Genomic DNA, 15,702 nt, shown 5'->3' on the forward strand with positions numbered 1-15,702 from the left:
TCTGTGGTCTCTAACATTACACCTAGCTACATGTTTAAGCATTTATTTCATATTTACATGTCTTCTGTGGTCTCAACATTACACCTATAGCTACATGTTTAAGCATTTTTTTTTCATATTTACATGTCTTCTGTGGTCTCTAACATTACACCTAGCTACATGTTTAAGCATTTATTTCATATTTACATGTCTTCTGTGGTCTCGTAACATTACACCTAGCTACATGTTTAAGCATTTATTTCATATTTACATGTCTTCTGTGGTCTCTAACATTACACCTATAGCTACATGTTTAAGCATTTATTTCATATTTACATGTCTTCTGTGGTCTCTAACATTACACCTATAACTACATGTTTAAGCATTTATTTCATATTTACATGTCTTCTGTGGTCTCTAACATTACACCTATAGCTACATGTTTAAGCATTTTTTTCATATTTACATGTCTTCTGTGGTGTCTAACATTACACCTATAGCGACATGTTTAAGCATTTATTTCATATTGACATGTCTTCTGTGGTCTCTAACATTACACCTATAGCTACATGTTTAAGCATTTATTTCATATTTACATGTCTTCTGTGGTCTCTAACATTACACCTATAACTACATGTTTAAGCATTTATTTCATATTTACATGTCTTCTGTGGTGTCTAACATTACACCTATAGCTACATGTTTAAGCATTTATTTCATATTGACATGTCTTCTGTGGTCTCTAACATTACACCTATAGCTACATGTTTAAGCATTTTTTTCATATTTACATGTCTTCTGTGGTGTCTAACATTACACCTATAGCTACATGTTTAAGCATTTATTTCATATTGACATGTCTTCTGTGGTCTCTAACATTACACCTATAGCTACATGTTTAAGCATTTATTTCATATTTACATGTCTTCTGTGGTCTCTAACATTACACCTAGCTACATGTTTAAGCATGTATTTCATATTTACATGTCTTCTGTGGTCTCTAACATTACACCTATAGCTACATGTTTAAGCATTCATTTCATATTTACATGTCTTCTGTGGTCTCTAACATTACACCTATAGCTACATGTTTAAGCATTTATTTCATATTTACATGTCGATTTCAGCTCTGACATGTATTTCAGACATGCTCTAGTATGTGAAGAGTCTGCCTGTGCTATTAACTCATTTAAAAAATAAAAAAGTAAGCCTAAAACTCAAAAACACACATTTAATAATTGAAATAGTTTAAATAGTTGATTTACAAACTTATAACAGGTCACGAAGTGACGTGTCGCAAGCTTGTAGATCTGCTATTTTCTTTTTAACCCATTCTGACCGGGAACCCATTTTTGGTGTTAGCATCATGTTATGCTTCAGCTATTGAAAAATAGCAGATCTACAAGCTCAAAGCGCGCCACCGAGTGGCGCGCTTTGAGCTTGTAGGTCTGCTATTTTTGAAAAATCGAAGAACGACTGACATTTTTTAGAATCTGATCTCAGGTCAGAATGGGTTAATCAGACCAGTGTGTGTGTGTCCAGTGGAAACCTCGTAAGAATCTGATCTCAGGTCAGAATGGGTTAAATGTATGGACATTTTTTTCAACTTTATCATTATAATTATTATACATTAATATGCTAAATAAATAATCTTGATTGTATCAAATAATTGCGATCAATTGCGATGATGTAATAATGACAGGGCGTACCCGCCGAGGCCTCCTTGCGTCCTCCAACTCCTCCGCGCGGGGGTTTCCCGGCGCTGCCAGAGGGGGCGCCACCACCGCCACCGCCACCGGCCCCCGACGAGGTGGAGGAGGCCCCCGGGGGCCCGTCGGCCTCGGCCTCCTCGTCTGGGAGGTCGGTCTCTATTAGCTCCTCCTCCAGGTCCTCCTCCTCTAACTCCTCCTCCTCCTCCTCTAACTCCTCCTCCTCCTCCTCCTCCTCCTTGTTCTCATCAAGCTCCGCCTCCAGCTAGGGGTTAAGAAGGATATGGAAAAGTATTATATATATCACAAAAACAATTCAAGCAGTATCACTATATATATATATATATACATTAGGGGCGGGACTTTAACGCGTTCATTGAGATTAATTAACTACAGAAAAATGAACGCGTTAAAAGAATTAACGCATTTTAATCGCACTATTTTTTGAACGTTGTCACTGGACAGTTTTCAGACGGACCGGCGCACCACCCAGTTCACTGAGTGAAGTGTCCGTGTCCTCTTCAGACAATAACACCACCAGACAGTTCACCACACCGGGGGAAGCCGCTGAGATCACTTTGCTTGTCCCCTGTGGATTGGAAATAGGATTTAAAAGGCTATCCGATGATACAGTAGCGTGGATTACAGCACAGTTGTGTGCAATTATTCAATAAAGAATTCGCATATCACCGCACCTCGTCAAGCCTCCAGTATCGGCTCAATGTTGCACCGAGCCTAGCCTGGAAGCTAACGTCAACAACAGTAGCTCTGGACCATAGCGTAGTCTATGGTACTTAATTTGATCCTTTCCCCTCACTCACACCCGCGGAAGTGCAGGCTGTGCAGCCCCTCGTTTTTAGCACAAAAAGATGTGAAAGCCTACTTTCCTCCTTCTAACACTATGGATCAGAGCTAACGTTATTCCAACTCCCAGTAGCAGTTCAAGGACCCGACCAGATGACATGGTTTCTAACTAAACGGTTATGGCCAAATAAAATGTAAAATCTGTTATGGCTGTTACTGTATGTCTACGGAAGAAACACAGAGCATATTTGCTGTACCAAGCCCCCCCCAACCGTGTGGAATGCATTCCCCAAACTTTCATAGACATGGCCCCACCATCCAAACCTTCAATATTGCTTTCCCCAGCTATTTAATTTATTTAATCCCTTAGTGTTTTTCCCCTAATAGTTGTTTTTGATTTATCATGTCCCCCTTGTAAAGCATGTTTGGGTACTCAGAAAAGCCCTATATAAATTATTACATTTGAGATATTATTATGACCCCTATTATTACTACAAAAACAATGTTTTATTGCTTAAACTTATGTATTCACTATTCATTGATTCACTAGTATACCAAAATCCATTTGAAAAAAATGGCTTTCTCACTGTTCTCGGGTCAAATAATGATATGTGATTAAAATGCGATTAATCGAGATTAATTAACTGCAACGCCTCTGATTAATTAGATTAAAATTTTTAATCGAGTCCCAGCTCTAATATATATAATATATATATATTAACCCATTCTGAACGGGAACCCATTTTGGTGTTAGCATCATGTTATGCTTTAGCTATTGAAAAATAGCAGATCTACAAGCTCATAGCGCGCCACCGACCGGCGCGCTACGAGCTTGTAGGTCTGCTATTTTTGAAAAATCGAAGAACGACTGACATTTTTAGATTCTGATCTCAGGTCAGAATGGGTTAATCAGACCAGTGTGTGTCCAGTGGAAACCTCGTATGAATCTGATCTCAGGTCAGAATGGGTTAAAAGAAGGTGTATGAATTAAGGTATGGAAGTGGACGGTATGTGTCAGCGCGTCACCCACCTCTACCTCCTTGTCGTCGGAGGAGGCCGTATCCATGACGACCAGCACCGTCGTCCCCCCCAGCACCGGCTCCTTGGGCGGGAAGCAGGGCGGGGGTAGCTCCGCCCCTCCTGGGATGAGGGGCGGGGCCACAGGGCCCCCCTGGGCGGCGACGCCCCCCCGCTTAGCGTCAAACATCTTGGAGGTGTTCACACCCCCTCCTCCTCCTCCTCCTCCCCCACTGGAAGAAGAATAATAATACATTTTCATATCACCCTTTTAACAATACACAAAATCAACAAAAGTGTTAGTGTGTACTTGCGTGGCTCTTAGGGAGCAGGGTGTTAGTGTGTACCTGTACTTGCGCGGCTCTCTCAGCAGCGTGCTAGGTGTCAGTGTGTCTTAGGGAGCAGGATGCTAGGTGTCGGTGTGTCTTAGGGAGCAGGATGCTAGGTGTCAGTGTGTTACCTGTACTTGCGCGGCTCTCTCAGCAGCGTGCTGGGCGAGGGCAGCATTTCGGGCGGCGGGGGCAGGAAGTCGAAGGTGTTGCTGGCCTCGGCGCCCAGAGCCAGGCTGGAGCCGTCGTCCAGGCTCAGCTCCGCCATGTCCGGCTCCAGAGAGCTGTGGGAGGAGTCAGGTATTAGTTTATTGGCTCCAGAGAGCTGTGGGAGGAGTCAGGTATTAGTTTATTGGCTCCAGAGAGCTGTGGGAGGAGTCAGGTATTAGTTTATTGGCTCCAGAGAGCTGTGGGAGGAGTCAGGTATTAGTTTATTGGCTCCAGAGAGCTGTGGGAGGAGTCAGGTATTAGTTTATTGGCTCCAGAGAGCTGTGGGAGGAGTCAGGTATTAGTTTATTGGCTCAGAGAGCTGTGGGAGGAGTCAGGTATTAGTTTATTGGCTCCAGAGAGCTGTGGGAGGAGTCAGGTATTAGTTTATTGGCTCCAGAGAGCTGTGGGAGGAGTCAGGTATTAGTTTATTGGCTCAGAGAGCTGTGGGAGGAGTCAGGTATTAGTTTATTGGCTCAGAGAGCTGTGGGAGGAGTCAGATATTAGTTTATTGGCTCAGAGAGCTGTGGGAGGAGTCAGGTATTAGTTTATTGGCTCCAGAGAGCTGTGGGAGGAGTCAGGTATTAGTTTATTGGCTCCAGAGAGCTGTGGGAGGAGTCAGGTATTAGTTTATTGGCTCCAGAGAGCTGTGGGAGGAGTCAGGTGTTAGTTTATTGGCTCAGAGAGCTGTGGGAGGAGTCAGGTGTTAGTTTATTGGCTCAGAGAGATGTGGGAGGAGTCAGGTGTTAGTTTATTGGCTCAGAGAGCTGTGGGAGGAGTCAGGTGTTAGTTTATTGGCTCAGAGAGCTGTGGGAGGAGTCAGGTGTTAGTTTATTGGCTCCAGAGAGCTGTGGGAGGAGTCAGGTGTTAGTTTATTGGCTCAGAGAGCTGTGGGAGGAGTCAGGTGTTAGTTTATTGGCTCCAGAGAGCTGTGGGAGGAGTCAGGTATTAGTTTATTGGCTCAGAGAGCTGTGGGAGGAGTCAGGTATTAGTTTATTGGCTCAGAGAGCTGTGGGAGGAGTCAGGTATTAGTTTATTGGCTCAGAGAGATGTGGGAGGAGTCAGGTGTTAGTTTATTGGCTCCAGAGAGCTGTGGGAGGAGTCAGGTATTAGTTTATTGGCTCAGAGAGATGTGGGAGGAGTCAGGTGTTAGTTTATTGGCTCCAGAGAGCTGAGGGAGGAGTCAGGTATTAGTTTATTGGCTCAGAGAGCTGTGGGAGGAGTCAGGTATTAGTTTATTGGCTCAGAGAGATGTGGGAGGAGTCAGGTATTAGTTTATTGGCTCCAGAGAGCTGTGGGAGGAGTCAGGTGTTAGTTTATTGGCTCAGAGAGCTGTGGGAGGAGTCAGGTGTTAGTTTATTGGCTCAGAGAGCTGTGGGAGGAGTCAGGTGTTAGTTTATTGGCTGCAGAGAGCTGTGGGAGGAGTCAGGTGTTAGTTTATTGGCTCAGAGAGCTGTGGGAGGAGTCAGGTGTTAGTTTATTGGCTCCAGAGAGCTGTGGGAGGAGTCAGGTATTAGTTTATTGGCTCAGAGAGCTGTGGGAGGAGTCAGGTATTAGTCTACTGGCTCAGAGAGCTGTGGGAGGAGTCAGGTATTAGTTTATTGGCTCAGAGAGATGTGGGAGGAGTCAGGTGTTAGTTTATTGGCTCCAGAGAGCTGTGGGAGGAGTCAGGTATTAGTTTATTGGCTCAGAGAGATGTGGGAGGAGTCAGGTGTTAGTTTATTGGCTCCAGAGAGCTGAGGGAGGAGTCAGGTATTAGTTTATTGGCTCAGAGAGCTGTGGGAGGAGTCAGGTATTAGTTTATTGGCTCAGAGAGATGTGGGAGGAGTCAGGTATTAGTTTATTGGCTCCAGAGAGCTGTGGGAGGAGTCAGGTGTTAGTTTATTGGCTCAGAGAGCTGTGGGAGGAGTCAGGTGTTAGTTTATTGGCTCAGAGAGCTGTGGGAGGAGTCAGGTGTTAGTTTATTGGCTGCAGAGAGCTGTGGGAGGAGTCAGGTATTAGTTTATTGGCTCAGAGAGATGTGGGAGGAGTCAGGTATTAGTTTATTGGCTCAGAGAGCTGTGGGAGGAGTCAGGTATTAGTTTATTGGCTCAGAGAGCTGTGGGAGGAGTCAGGTATTAGTTTATTGGCTCCAGAGAGCTGTGGGAGGAGTCAGGTATTAGTTTATTGGCTCCAGAGAGCTGTGGGAGGAGTCAGGTATTAGTTTATTGGCTCCAGAGAGCTGTGGGAGGAGTCAGGTATTAGTTTATTGGCTCAGAGAGCTGTGGGAGGAGTCAGGTGTTAGTTTATTGGCTCCAGAGAGACGCCTGGATTCACAATTACAATTAAGGCATTTATCAGACGCTCTTATCCCATTCTGAACGGGAACCCCTTTTGGTGTTGGCATCATGTTATGCTTTAGCTATTGAAAAATAGCAGATCTACAAGCTCATAGCGCGCCACAGAGTGGCGCGCTACGAGCTTGTAGGTCTGCTATTTTTGAAAAATCTAAAAAAACGACTGACATTTTTAGAATCTGATTTCAGGTCAGAATGGGTTAATCAGACCAGTGTGTGTCCAGTGGAAACCTTGTATGAATCTGATCTCAGGTCAGAATGGGTTTATCCAAAGCGACTTACATTAAGCAAAAACAAAAGCATGGCATACATCACATAGATATAAAAGTAGTTATCATGAATCGTGTATAAACTAAGAACGTAACAGTGGAGTATCATGTCAACTATACATACTATAATAGATTATATATTATACAATATACATGTGTACTATAAAGTGCTATGACTACATAAAATGCAATTCTAGTGATGTCTACGTAACGAGCTATAAGTCTGTCTAAAATACTATCTAAGTCTACATAAAGTGCTATCTAAGGGGGTGGGGTAAGTGCTATGGGCCATGGTGGAGTCTGAAAAGGTGGCTTTTCAGACTACAGTGGAAGATTGGGAGTGATGCTGCAGTTCTGACTGCGATAGGAAGTGCATTCCATAGTTTTGGAGCCAGAAGGGAGAAGAGTTTGGGACGTGTGGAGCGTTGTTGTCCCGGCGTTTTTTAGTGAAGGTACCTCCAGCTTCCCTGCGTTGGATTCAGTTCAACGTTAGATAATTGGTTGTCTTTAGTCATCATGAACTATAAACAGCCCTATGCACATAACCGGTGCGCCAGTGTCATCAAAATGTTTTGCTGCGCGGAAGATCAAAGCTTTTCTGCTTTACCGAGAGCTAAGACAGGAATTTAGATTAGAGAATCCTGAGACAACATTATGGTGCACACAGCCATATAAGTAGAACTTAAACCATTCTGAACAGGAACCCATTTTGGTGTTATAGCATCATGTTATGCTTTAGCTATTGAAAAATAGCAGATCTACAAGCTCATATCGCGCCACCGAGTGGCGCGATACGAGCTTGTAGGTCTGCTATTTTTGAAAAATCGAAGAACGACTGACATTTTTTAGAATCTGATCTCAGGTCAGAATGGGTTCATCAGACCAGTGTGTGTCCGGTGGAAACCTCGTATGAATCTGATCTCAGGTCAGAATGGGTTAACAAAGTAAAGTTAGTAAATAAAACTAGCGTTGACTATTAAATCATTACAAGTGTCTCTTATTTTGGAGAGGAGGTCAGAGCAGGAGGAAGTCAGTTTCGGTTTTAGAAACTGAAAGGTGGGGTTGTTATGATGACATTCAGAGTGCTAGTCGCTAACCCACCGCATTAGCGACTATATTTACGATATGAAAACCTTGTTCTGTCCATAGTTAGCGACTATATTTACGATATGAAAACCTTGTTCTGTCCATAGTTAGCGACTATATTTACGATATGAAAACCTTGTTCTGTCCATAGTTAGCGACTATATTTACGATATGAAAACCTTGTTCTGTCCATAGTTAGCGACTATATTTACGATATGAAAACCTTGTTCTGTCCATAGTTAGCGACTATATTTACGATATGAAAACCTTGTTCTGTCCATAGTTAGCGACTATATTTACGATATGAAAACCTTGTTCTGTCCATAGTTAGCGACTATATTTACGATATGAAAACCTTGTTCTGTCCATAGTTCTTATTTTCATCAGAGCTGTGCTACTCTTCTCTTCCTGCAGACCAGCCTCTCGTCTGTAGCGAAAATATGAAGAACGTTTTTTTGCTACTCACCGATGAAAACCACCGTCCGCATGAAAGGCATATGGATATGCTCTAGCCACTACACTAGGGCGTTGAGTAGAATAAGCCTGGTTAGTTAGTAGGTTAGTTAGTGGGTGAAAGGTTAACCAACCTGTCCTCGCTGCTGGTCCTGCGCTTGGCGCTGGCGTGCTTCCCTCCGCTGCTCCCCCCTCCTCCTCCTCCTCCTCCCCCAGGGGCCCCCTGGGACCCCCCCAGGGCCCCTCCGGACACGCCCCCCTTCCCTCCGTTCTGGGTCATCTTCACCTTTTGGACATGATTGAAATATATTGAAAACGTTTCTGGCTACAGCATAGAATGATACAAACACAATATACATATTTCATTAAAATTGTGACATATTCGTACCCCCCAGCTATGGGACGTACGAACATATTTGTACCCCCCCAGCTATGGGACGTACGAACATATTCGTACCCCCCAGCTATGGGACGTACGAACATATTCGTACCCCCCCAGCTATGGGATGTACGAACATATTCGTACCCCCCAGCTATGGGACGTACGGACATATTCGTACCCCCCCAGCTATGGGACATACGAACATATTCGTACCCCCCAGCTATGGGACGTACGAACATATTCGTACCCCCCCCCCAGCTATGGGACGTACGGACATATTCGTACCCCCCCAGCTATGGGACGTACGGACATATTCGTACCCCCCCAGCTATGGGACATACGAACATATTCGTATATGTTAAGACCCCCCCCCCCCCCCCCTTCTTCTATATGAAGCGGCTAGGCCAAAAACCTGCTTTTAACATTGGTCTGGTTGCCAGGCAATGCCTCCAACCCCTCCAGCACCAGGATCTTTGCACACGGCCCCGTAGACTTCTGTTCAAAGTAGTGTTTTTAACTCTGGAAACACGAGTGCTGAGTGCATGAATCTGATCTCAGGTCAGAATGGGTTAATGTTCACCTTGCCCCCGGCAGAGGAAGACGACCCCGAACCTCCTCCTCCTCCTTTGAAGAGGACTTTACCCCCGCCTCCTCCTCCTCCTCCTCCTCCCACTCCGTCGTCCAATGAGAGCCCTCCGCCTCCGGCCAGGCGCACCAGGACTCCGCCCCCTCCTCCTCCCTTCCTCTTATTGGTCAGGGTCTCCTTGGGGCGGACCGCCGCTTCCTGCTGCTGGGGGGAGGGGCCACTGCTGCGCCCGCCCCCTCCCCCTCCCCCCGGCCCCTCAGAGGAGGAGGAGGGGTCGCCCCCACTTCCTCCCAACATGGCCGCCTTGGCGCCTCTCTGGACAGACAGACAGACAGACAGACAGACAGACAGACAGACAGACAGACAGACAGACAGACAGACAGACAGAAATTCAGTTATGAAACTCAGGAAGAATATTGAAAATCAGACCCATCTGAGTGGTGCTGTACTGCACTTGTACTGTACTGCACTGTACTGTACTGTACTGCACTGTACTGTACTGTACTGTACTGCACTGCACTGTACTGTACTGTACAAGCTCTCCTCCCTGGCCACTGTCTGTGTGTGTGTGTGTGTGTGTGTGTGTGTGTGTGTGTGTGTGTGTGTGTGTGTGTGTGTGTGTGTGTGTGTGTGTGTGTGTGTGTGTGTGTGTGTGTCTGCAGTGACAACAGTGACATTTGGTGGTCAACAAACGCTGTTTCCGTACTCAGACAGACATGCAGACGGTACTCAGACACACGGACGCACAGTGCTCAAAATACAAAGAATTTAAAATAAAATACCGCTAATAAAGGGTTAAAGTGAAACCTTATTATATATATATATATATATTATTTTTTTTAAATACATTTTGGAGAAAACAATAGCTCATATGCAATGTTAATCCTTTTCCTTGTCTTTATTATGGGCCATCTTGTGAAAGCTGCGTGCTTTTATTGTGAAGGGTCTCAGTTCTCACAGCCTGCTTATTTCCACGTGCTAAACATGGCTGATCGACAAGCTCACAACGTGTGAGCTTGTCGATCAGCCATTTTCAGCATGCAAGCATAACTACGTGTACGACGAAGAATAAATCAGGCATCACTGCGCTTCTGTGGAGGTGTTTGGGTCGGGACATGTATGTGTCTGCTGTCTACGTGCATAATGCGCTCTGCGGGTGCATCTAAGCATTAACATGTCAACGGCTGAGGGTCGTTAAGAGTCTATTGTTTCTATTGTTGTTGTTGTTGTTGTTGTTGTCGCACGTCTAATGGTTAGACGTGTGACAACGCAACAATAGGAAGCCTGCAGCCCAGTAGCTATAATATTGCTTTCGGGGGAGGGATAGTGTTACTTTAGGTCAAATCAGGCGGAACACTTGGGACACATCAAAGCTCTGCGACACACAGGTGGGGAAGCACTGCCTCAGACGTACCTCTCTCTGCTGCTGCACGCTGCGTGCCCAGCAGAAGGTCCTCTACTGTCCTCTACTGTCCTCTACGGTCCTCTACTGTCCTCTACTGTCCTCTACTGTCCTCTACGGTCCTCTCCTGTCCTCTCCTGTCCTCTACTGTCCTCTACGGTCCTCTACGGTCCTCTACGGTCCTCTACGGTCCTCTACGGTCCTCTACTGTCCTCTACGGTCCTCTACGGTCCTCTACGGTCCTCTACGGTCCTCTACGGTCCTCTACTGTCCTCTACTGTCCTCTACTGTCCTCTACTGTCCTCTATTGTCCTCTACTGTCCTCTACGGTCCTCTACGGTCCTCTACGGTCCTCTACTGTCCTCTACTGTCCTCTACGGTCCTCTCCTGTCCTCTCCTGTCCTCTACTGTACTCTACGGTCCTCTACGGTCCTCTCCTGTCCTCTACTGTCCTCTACTGTCCTCTACTGTCCTCTACGGTCCTCTACGGTCCTCTACGGTCCTCTACGGTCCTCTACTGTCCTCTACTGTCCCGGGGGCTAAAACAGTCCAGTAACGTCAGACTGGACTGGCTCCAAAACTGTGGAATGCACTTCCCATTGCAGTCAGAACTGCAGCATCACTCCCAATCTTCCGCCGTAGTCTGAAAACCCACCTTTTCAGACTCCATCATGGCCCGTAGCACTTACCCTACCCCCTTAGATAGCATTTCTGTAGACTTAGATAGCATTTGATACAGACTTATAGCATGTTATGTAGACAGCACTATAATTGCATTGTATATAGTCATAGCACGTCATAGTACATATGTATAGCATAGTAGTATATATATATAGTTTATATGTATAGTCTCATAATATAGATATTCCACTGTTACTTTCTTAGCTTACGCATGTTTCTTGATAAATGTCTTTATGTGATGTATTCCCATGCTTTTTGTTCTTGCTTAATGTAAGTCGCTCTGGATTAAGAGCGTCTGCTAAATGCCTAAATTGTAAATTGTAAATTGACGTACCTCTCTCTGCTGCTGCACGCTGCGCGCCCAGCAGAAGGAGGCGGCGCTCTTCTTGTCCGTGCTGCAGTACGTGATGCCGGCCAGAGGGTACGCCACCTCCCAGTTGAAGTAGCACGACTCCACGGCCGGCTTGAAGCCCTGGAACAGCTTGTCCAGGGACTTGCGGTGCTGACCGCGCTTCACGATCTCAATGACCTTCAGGTGCCACTGCTTCAGCTGCACCGCCAGCTCCAAGCGCCTGGGGGGGGGGAGGAGGAGGGATGCGCGGTTACATCGGTAGCATGATCGGAATGGGTCATAATTATCGGTATCGGGAACGGTCTCAAAATAATACACATTATTTAAATCGGTTTTCAGCAGCAAAAATGTTTTTTCTTTTTTAAATGAAAAATCACACCCGTGTGAAGTGAGTGGTGCGTTCCAGACCCACAGGAACGCACCCAGGGTGCCGGCCCGGTTCCGGCGAGCCGCCCCGCGTCCGAAACGGTAGAGAAATGACAGAGTTACTGTAGTATCGTCGGGATTAATATCGATATATGATATATGGTTACATGCCTAGTTGATTGGGTTCATCTCTATTGATGATTGGAAGAAAAAGATCATCATATTTGAACCGCGGGGACCCCCCGATAAGCACTTGGAATTGAAGGAGTTGAGGCGAAATCTATATATCCTACTATAATGACACAGGTGTCTGATTGGCTTTGGCTGTTCTTGAGGGGTTCTAGCCCCTCCTATGGCCAGCCTCCTGGGTTTGTGTGAACACAGATTTGTGTGCTTGTGAGTGGCTGGATCACGCCATAAGCGTGATTTGATTGGCTGAGAAAAAGTACATGGTGTGATTTGTTTTATAGTATATAGTCATAGCGACATTTACTGCCAAGGACATTACATCTTTTACAGGTTTTTCCCAATGGCTTTCCCTGCCGAAGACGCCTTTTCAGATGCGTGATGTCATGTTGTAGTTTTCCAACCACCGCAGTGAGTCTGTTATCACCGTGGCTCAGTGATGTCATGTTGTAGTTTTCCAACCACAGCAGTGAGTCTGTTATCACCGTGGCTCAGTGATGTCATGTTGTAGTTTTCCAACCACAGCAGTGAGTCTGTTATCACCGTGGCTCAGTGATGTCATGTTGTAGTTTTCCAACCACAGCAGTGAGTCTGTTATCACCGTGGCTCAATGATGTCATGTTGTAGTTTTCCAACCACAGCAGTGAGTCTGTTATCACCGTGGCTCAGTGATGTCATGTTGTAGTTTTCCAACCACAGCAGTGAGTCTGTTATCACCGTGGCTCAGTGATGTCATGTTGTAGTTTTCCAACCACAGCAGTGAGTCTGTTATCACCGTGGCTCAGTGATGTCATGTTGTAGTTTTCCAACCACCAGTGAGTCTGTTATCACCGTGGCTCAGTGATGTCATGTTGTAGTTTTACAACCACAGCAGTGAGTCTGTTATCACCGTGGCTCAGTGATGTCATGTTGTAGTTTTCCAACCACAGCAGTGTGTCTGTTATCACCGTGGCTCAGTGATGTCATGTTGTAGTTTTCCACCCACAGCAGTGTGTCTGTTATCACCGTGGCTCAGTGATGTCATGTTGTAGTTTTCATGTTGCACCCCTAAAATAAAGTATAAATATGTAGATATGCGGTTCCTTGTGCGACAGCGACCGCCCCCCGGCTGACCTTCCGTTGTAAAAGTGCTTGTAAATGTGTCACTTCTCGGCTGAGTGTGAGAGTGTAATAATTAGTGAGAGAGTTAACGAGCTAGCCTCCAGTTTGTTCATTTTCTAGACGAGGATGCTCGTCAGCACACCTCAGGATACGGGGGACGCAAACAAGACACTGATTATTCCACTCCACTCCCAACATGTAAACAAGTACACAACACGCACGAACACAGGCAGACACGCACGTATGCACGCAGCCACGCACGCACACGTGCACCTATATCAACACAGCAGTGCATCTCAATGCTTGGCTGTTTTGTTTGGATGTATATGGAAATCATGCATAATAGCTATGCACCTCCGCATGCATAAATACATATTTTTACATGCAGTTACTTCAAACGCGTAGGAGGAGGAGGAGGGAGGGGGGGGGGAGGAGGAGGGAGGCCCCGAAGCCTTTCTATAATAAAAAACAAATAGGTCTGTATTTCTCTGCTTAACCCATTTTGAGCAGAGAACAGATTCTACAAATGTCTTCTAAATCATGACAGTTTTCTGAAAAAACCCTATGTTTCTATGCCAGTGGTTCTCACAGGGTTAAACCCTATGTTTCTATGCCAGTGGTTCTCACAGGGTTAAAAGGACCCCCAAAAAATGATATTTAATTGGCCACGGACCCCCCCCCCCCCCATCTGAAAATATGTGGTTCCAGGGACCTCCCAGAAGCAAAGACTTGAGTTAAAAACGTTCACTCTGAAAGAATATATATATATTGAAAGATTTGCGCCACATTTTGCCGAGTGCCGATGCTACGAGCTTGTAGATCTGTTATTTTTGAAACACCAACATGGGGGTTCCCGTTCAGAATGGGTTAAGACCATCGCAGTGAACCAGATGAGTTTGCTCCAGTCGACTCCGATAGAGACTGAAATCACAAAACAAAAGACAATCCTCTGGAAAGAAATGAATAAATAAATACGCCTCCGTTATCTCTAAAGAAACAAAATGTTCGACAGAGTGGAAAAATAAAAGTCCCTTGGCAGGCGCTGGGAGGGGCTATGCATAATACCACACAGAGGAACGGGGGGGGGGGGGGGGGGGGGAGAGCCAAGACATTATTGTAATTTATTAGTATACTGTATAGCAGCAATAAGTGCCCCTGGAGAAATATATACTGTATACATTACAGACAAGACCCTGAAAGAAAGGCCGCGGTTAAACCAATTTAGACCTGAGGCCGATTCTTACAAAATGTCATGAGGGTTTTCTGTAAAACCTTATGTTTCTATGTGTCGGTGGTGCTCAACCTTTTTTTCACATCAGAAGGACCCCCACATTCAAACCCCCCCCCCCCCTCCCCCATCTGAAAATATGTTGTTTCCAGTTGTTCCCCAAAAAGCAAATATTTGAGTTAAAAACCTTTTTGCACTGGAAAGAATATATATTCAAAGGGTTGTGCCACGTTTTCACGATTTTTCAAAAATAGCAGATCTACCAGCTCGTAGCAAGCTTGTAGATCTGTTGTTTTTCAATAGCTAAAGTTTAAAATCAGTACCTTTGAGGGCTCATAGAGGTTAAATCAGTACCTTTGGGGGCTCATGGAGGTTAAATCAGTACCTTTGGGGGCTCATGGAGGTTAAATCTGTACCTTTGGGGGCTCATGGTGGTTCAATCTGTACCTTTGGGGGCTCATAGAGGTTAAATCAGTACCTTTGGGGGCTCATAGAGGTTAAATCAGTACCTTTGGGGGCTCATGGAGGTTAAATCTGTACCTTTGGGGGCTCATGGAGGTTAAATCAGTACCTTTGGGGTCTCATAGAGGTTAAATCTGTACCTTTGGGGGCTCATAGAGGTTAAATCAGTACCTTTGGGGGCTCATGGAGGTTAAATCAGTACCTTTGGGGGCTCATATAGGTTAAATCAGTACCTTTGGGGGCTCATAGAGGTTAAATCAGTACCTTTGGGGGCTCATGGAGGTTAAATCAGTACCTTTGGGGGCTCATAGAGGTTAAATCAGTACCTTTGGGGTCTCATAGAGGTTAAATCAGTACCTTTGGGGGCTCATAGAGGTTAAATCAGTACCTTTGGGGGCTCATAGAGGTTAAATCTGTACCTTTGGGGGCTCATAGAGGTTAAATCAGTACCTTTGGGGGCTCATAGAGGTTAAATCAGTACCTTTGGGGGCTCATAGAGGTTAAATCAGTACCTTTGGGGGCTCATGGAGGTTTAATCTGTACCTTTGGGGGCACATGGAGGTTAAATCAGTACCTTTGGGGGCTCATAGAGGTTAAATCAGTACCTTTGGGGGCTCATAGAGGTTAAATCAGTACCTTTGGGGGCTTATAGAGGTTAAATCAGTACCTTTGGGGGCTCATAGAGGTTAAATCAGTACCTTTGGGGGCTCATAGAGGTTAAATCAGTACCTTTGGGGGCTAATGGAGGTTAAATCAGTACCTTTGGG

General features: G+C 45.5%; 1 protein-coding gene across 1 annotated transcript in view; it reads right to left on the bottom strand.

Moving 5' to 3' along the window:
• The window catches only part of zswim8 (zinc finger, SWIM-type containing 8), a 144,906-nt gene that overhangs the window by 66,285 nt on the left and 62,919 nt on the right, over positions 1-15,702 (bottom strand). Inside the window, exons 10-15 of the mRNA XM_083775375.1 lie at positions 11,575-11,812; positions 9,152-9,472; positions 8,324-8,475; positions 3,970-4,122; positions 3,523-3,742; positions 1,689-1,953 (exon numbers count right to left, since the gene is read on the bottom strand). Of these exons, the coding sequence (XP_083631501.1) occupies positions 1,689-1,953; positions 3,523-3,742; positions 3,970-4,122; positions 8,324-8,475; positions 9,152-9,472; positions 11,575-11,812 (1,349 nt within the window). The remainder of the gene's footprint in view (positions 1-1,688; positions 1,954-3,522; positions 3,743-3,969; positions 4,123-8,323; positions 8,476-9,151; positions 9,473-11,574; positions 11,813-15,702) is intronic.

This window comes from Protomyctophum parallelum (assembly GCF_964188405.1).
Source record: "Protomyctophum parallelum genome assembly, chromosome: 10".
In the NCBI taxonomy this organism is placed as follows: domain Eukaryota; kingdom Metazoa; phylum Chordata; class Actinopteri; order Myctophiformes; family Myctophidae; genus Protomyctophum; species Protomyctophum parallelum.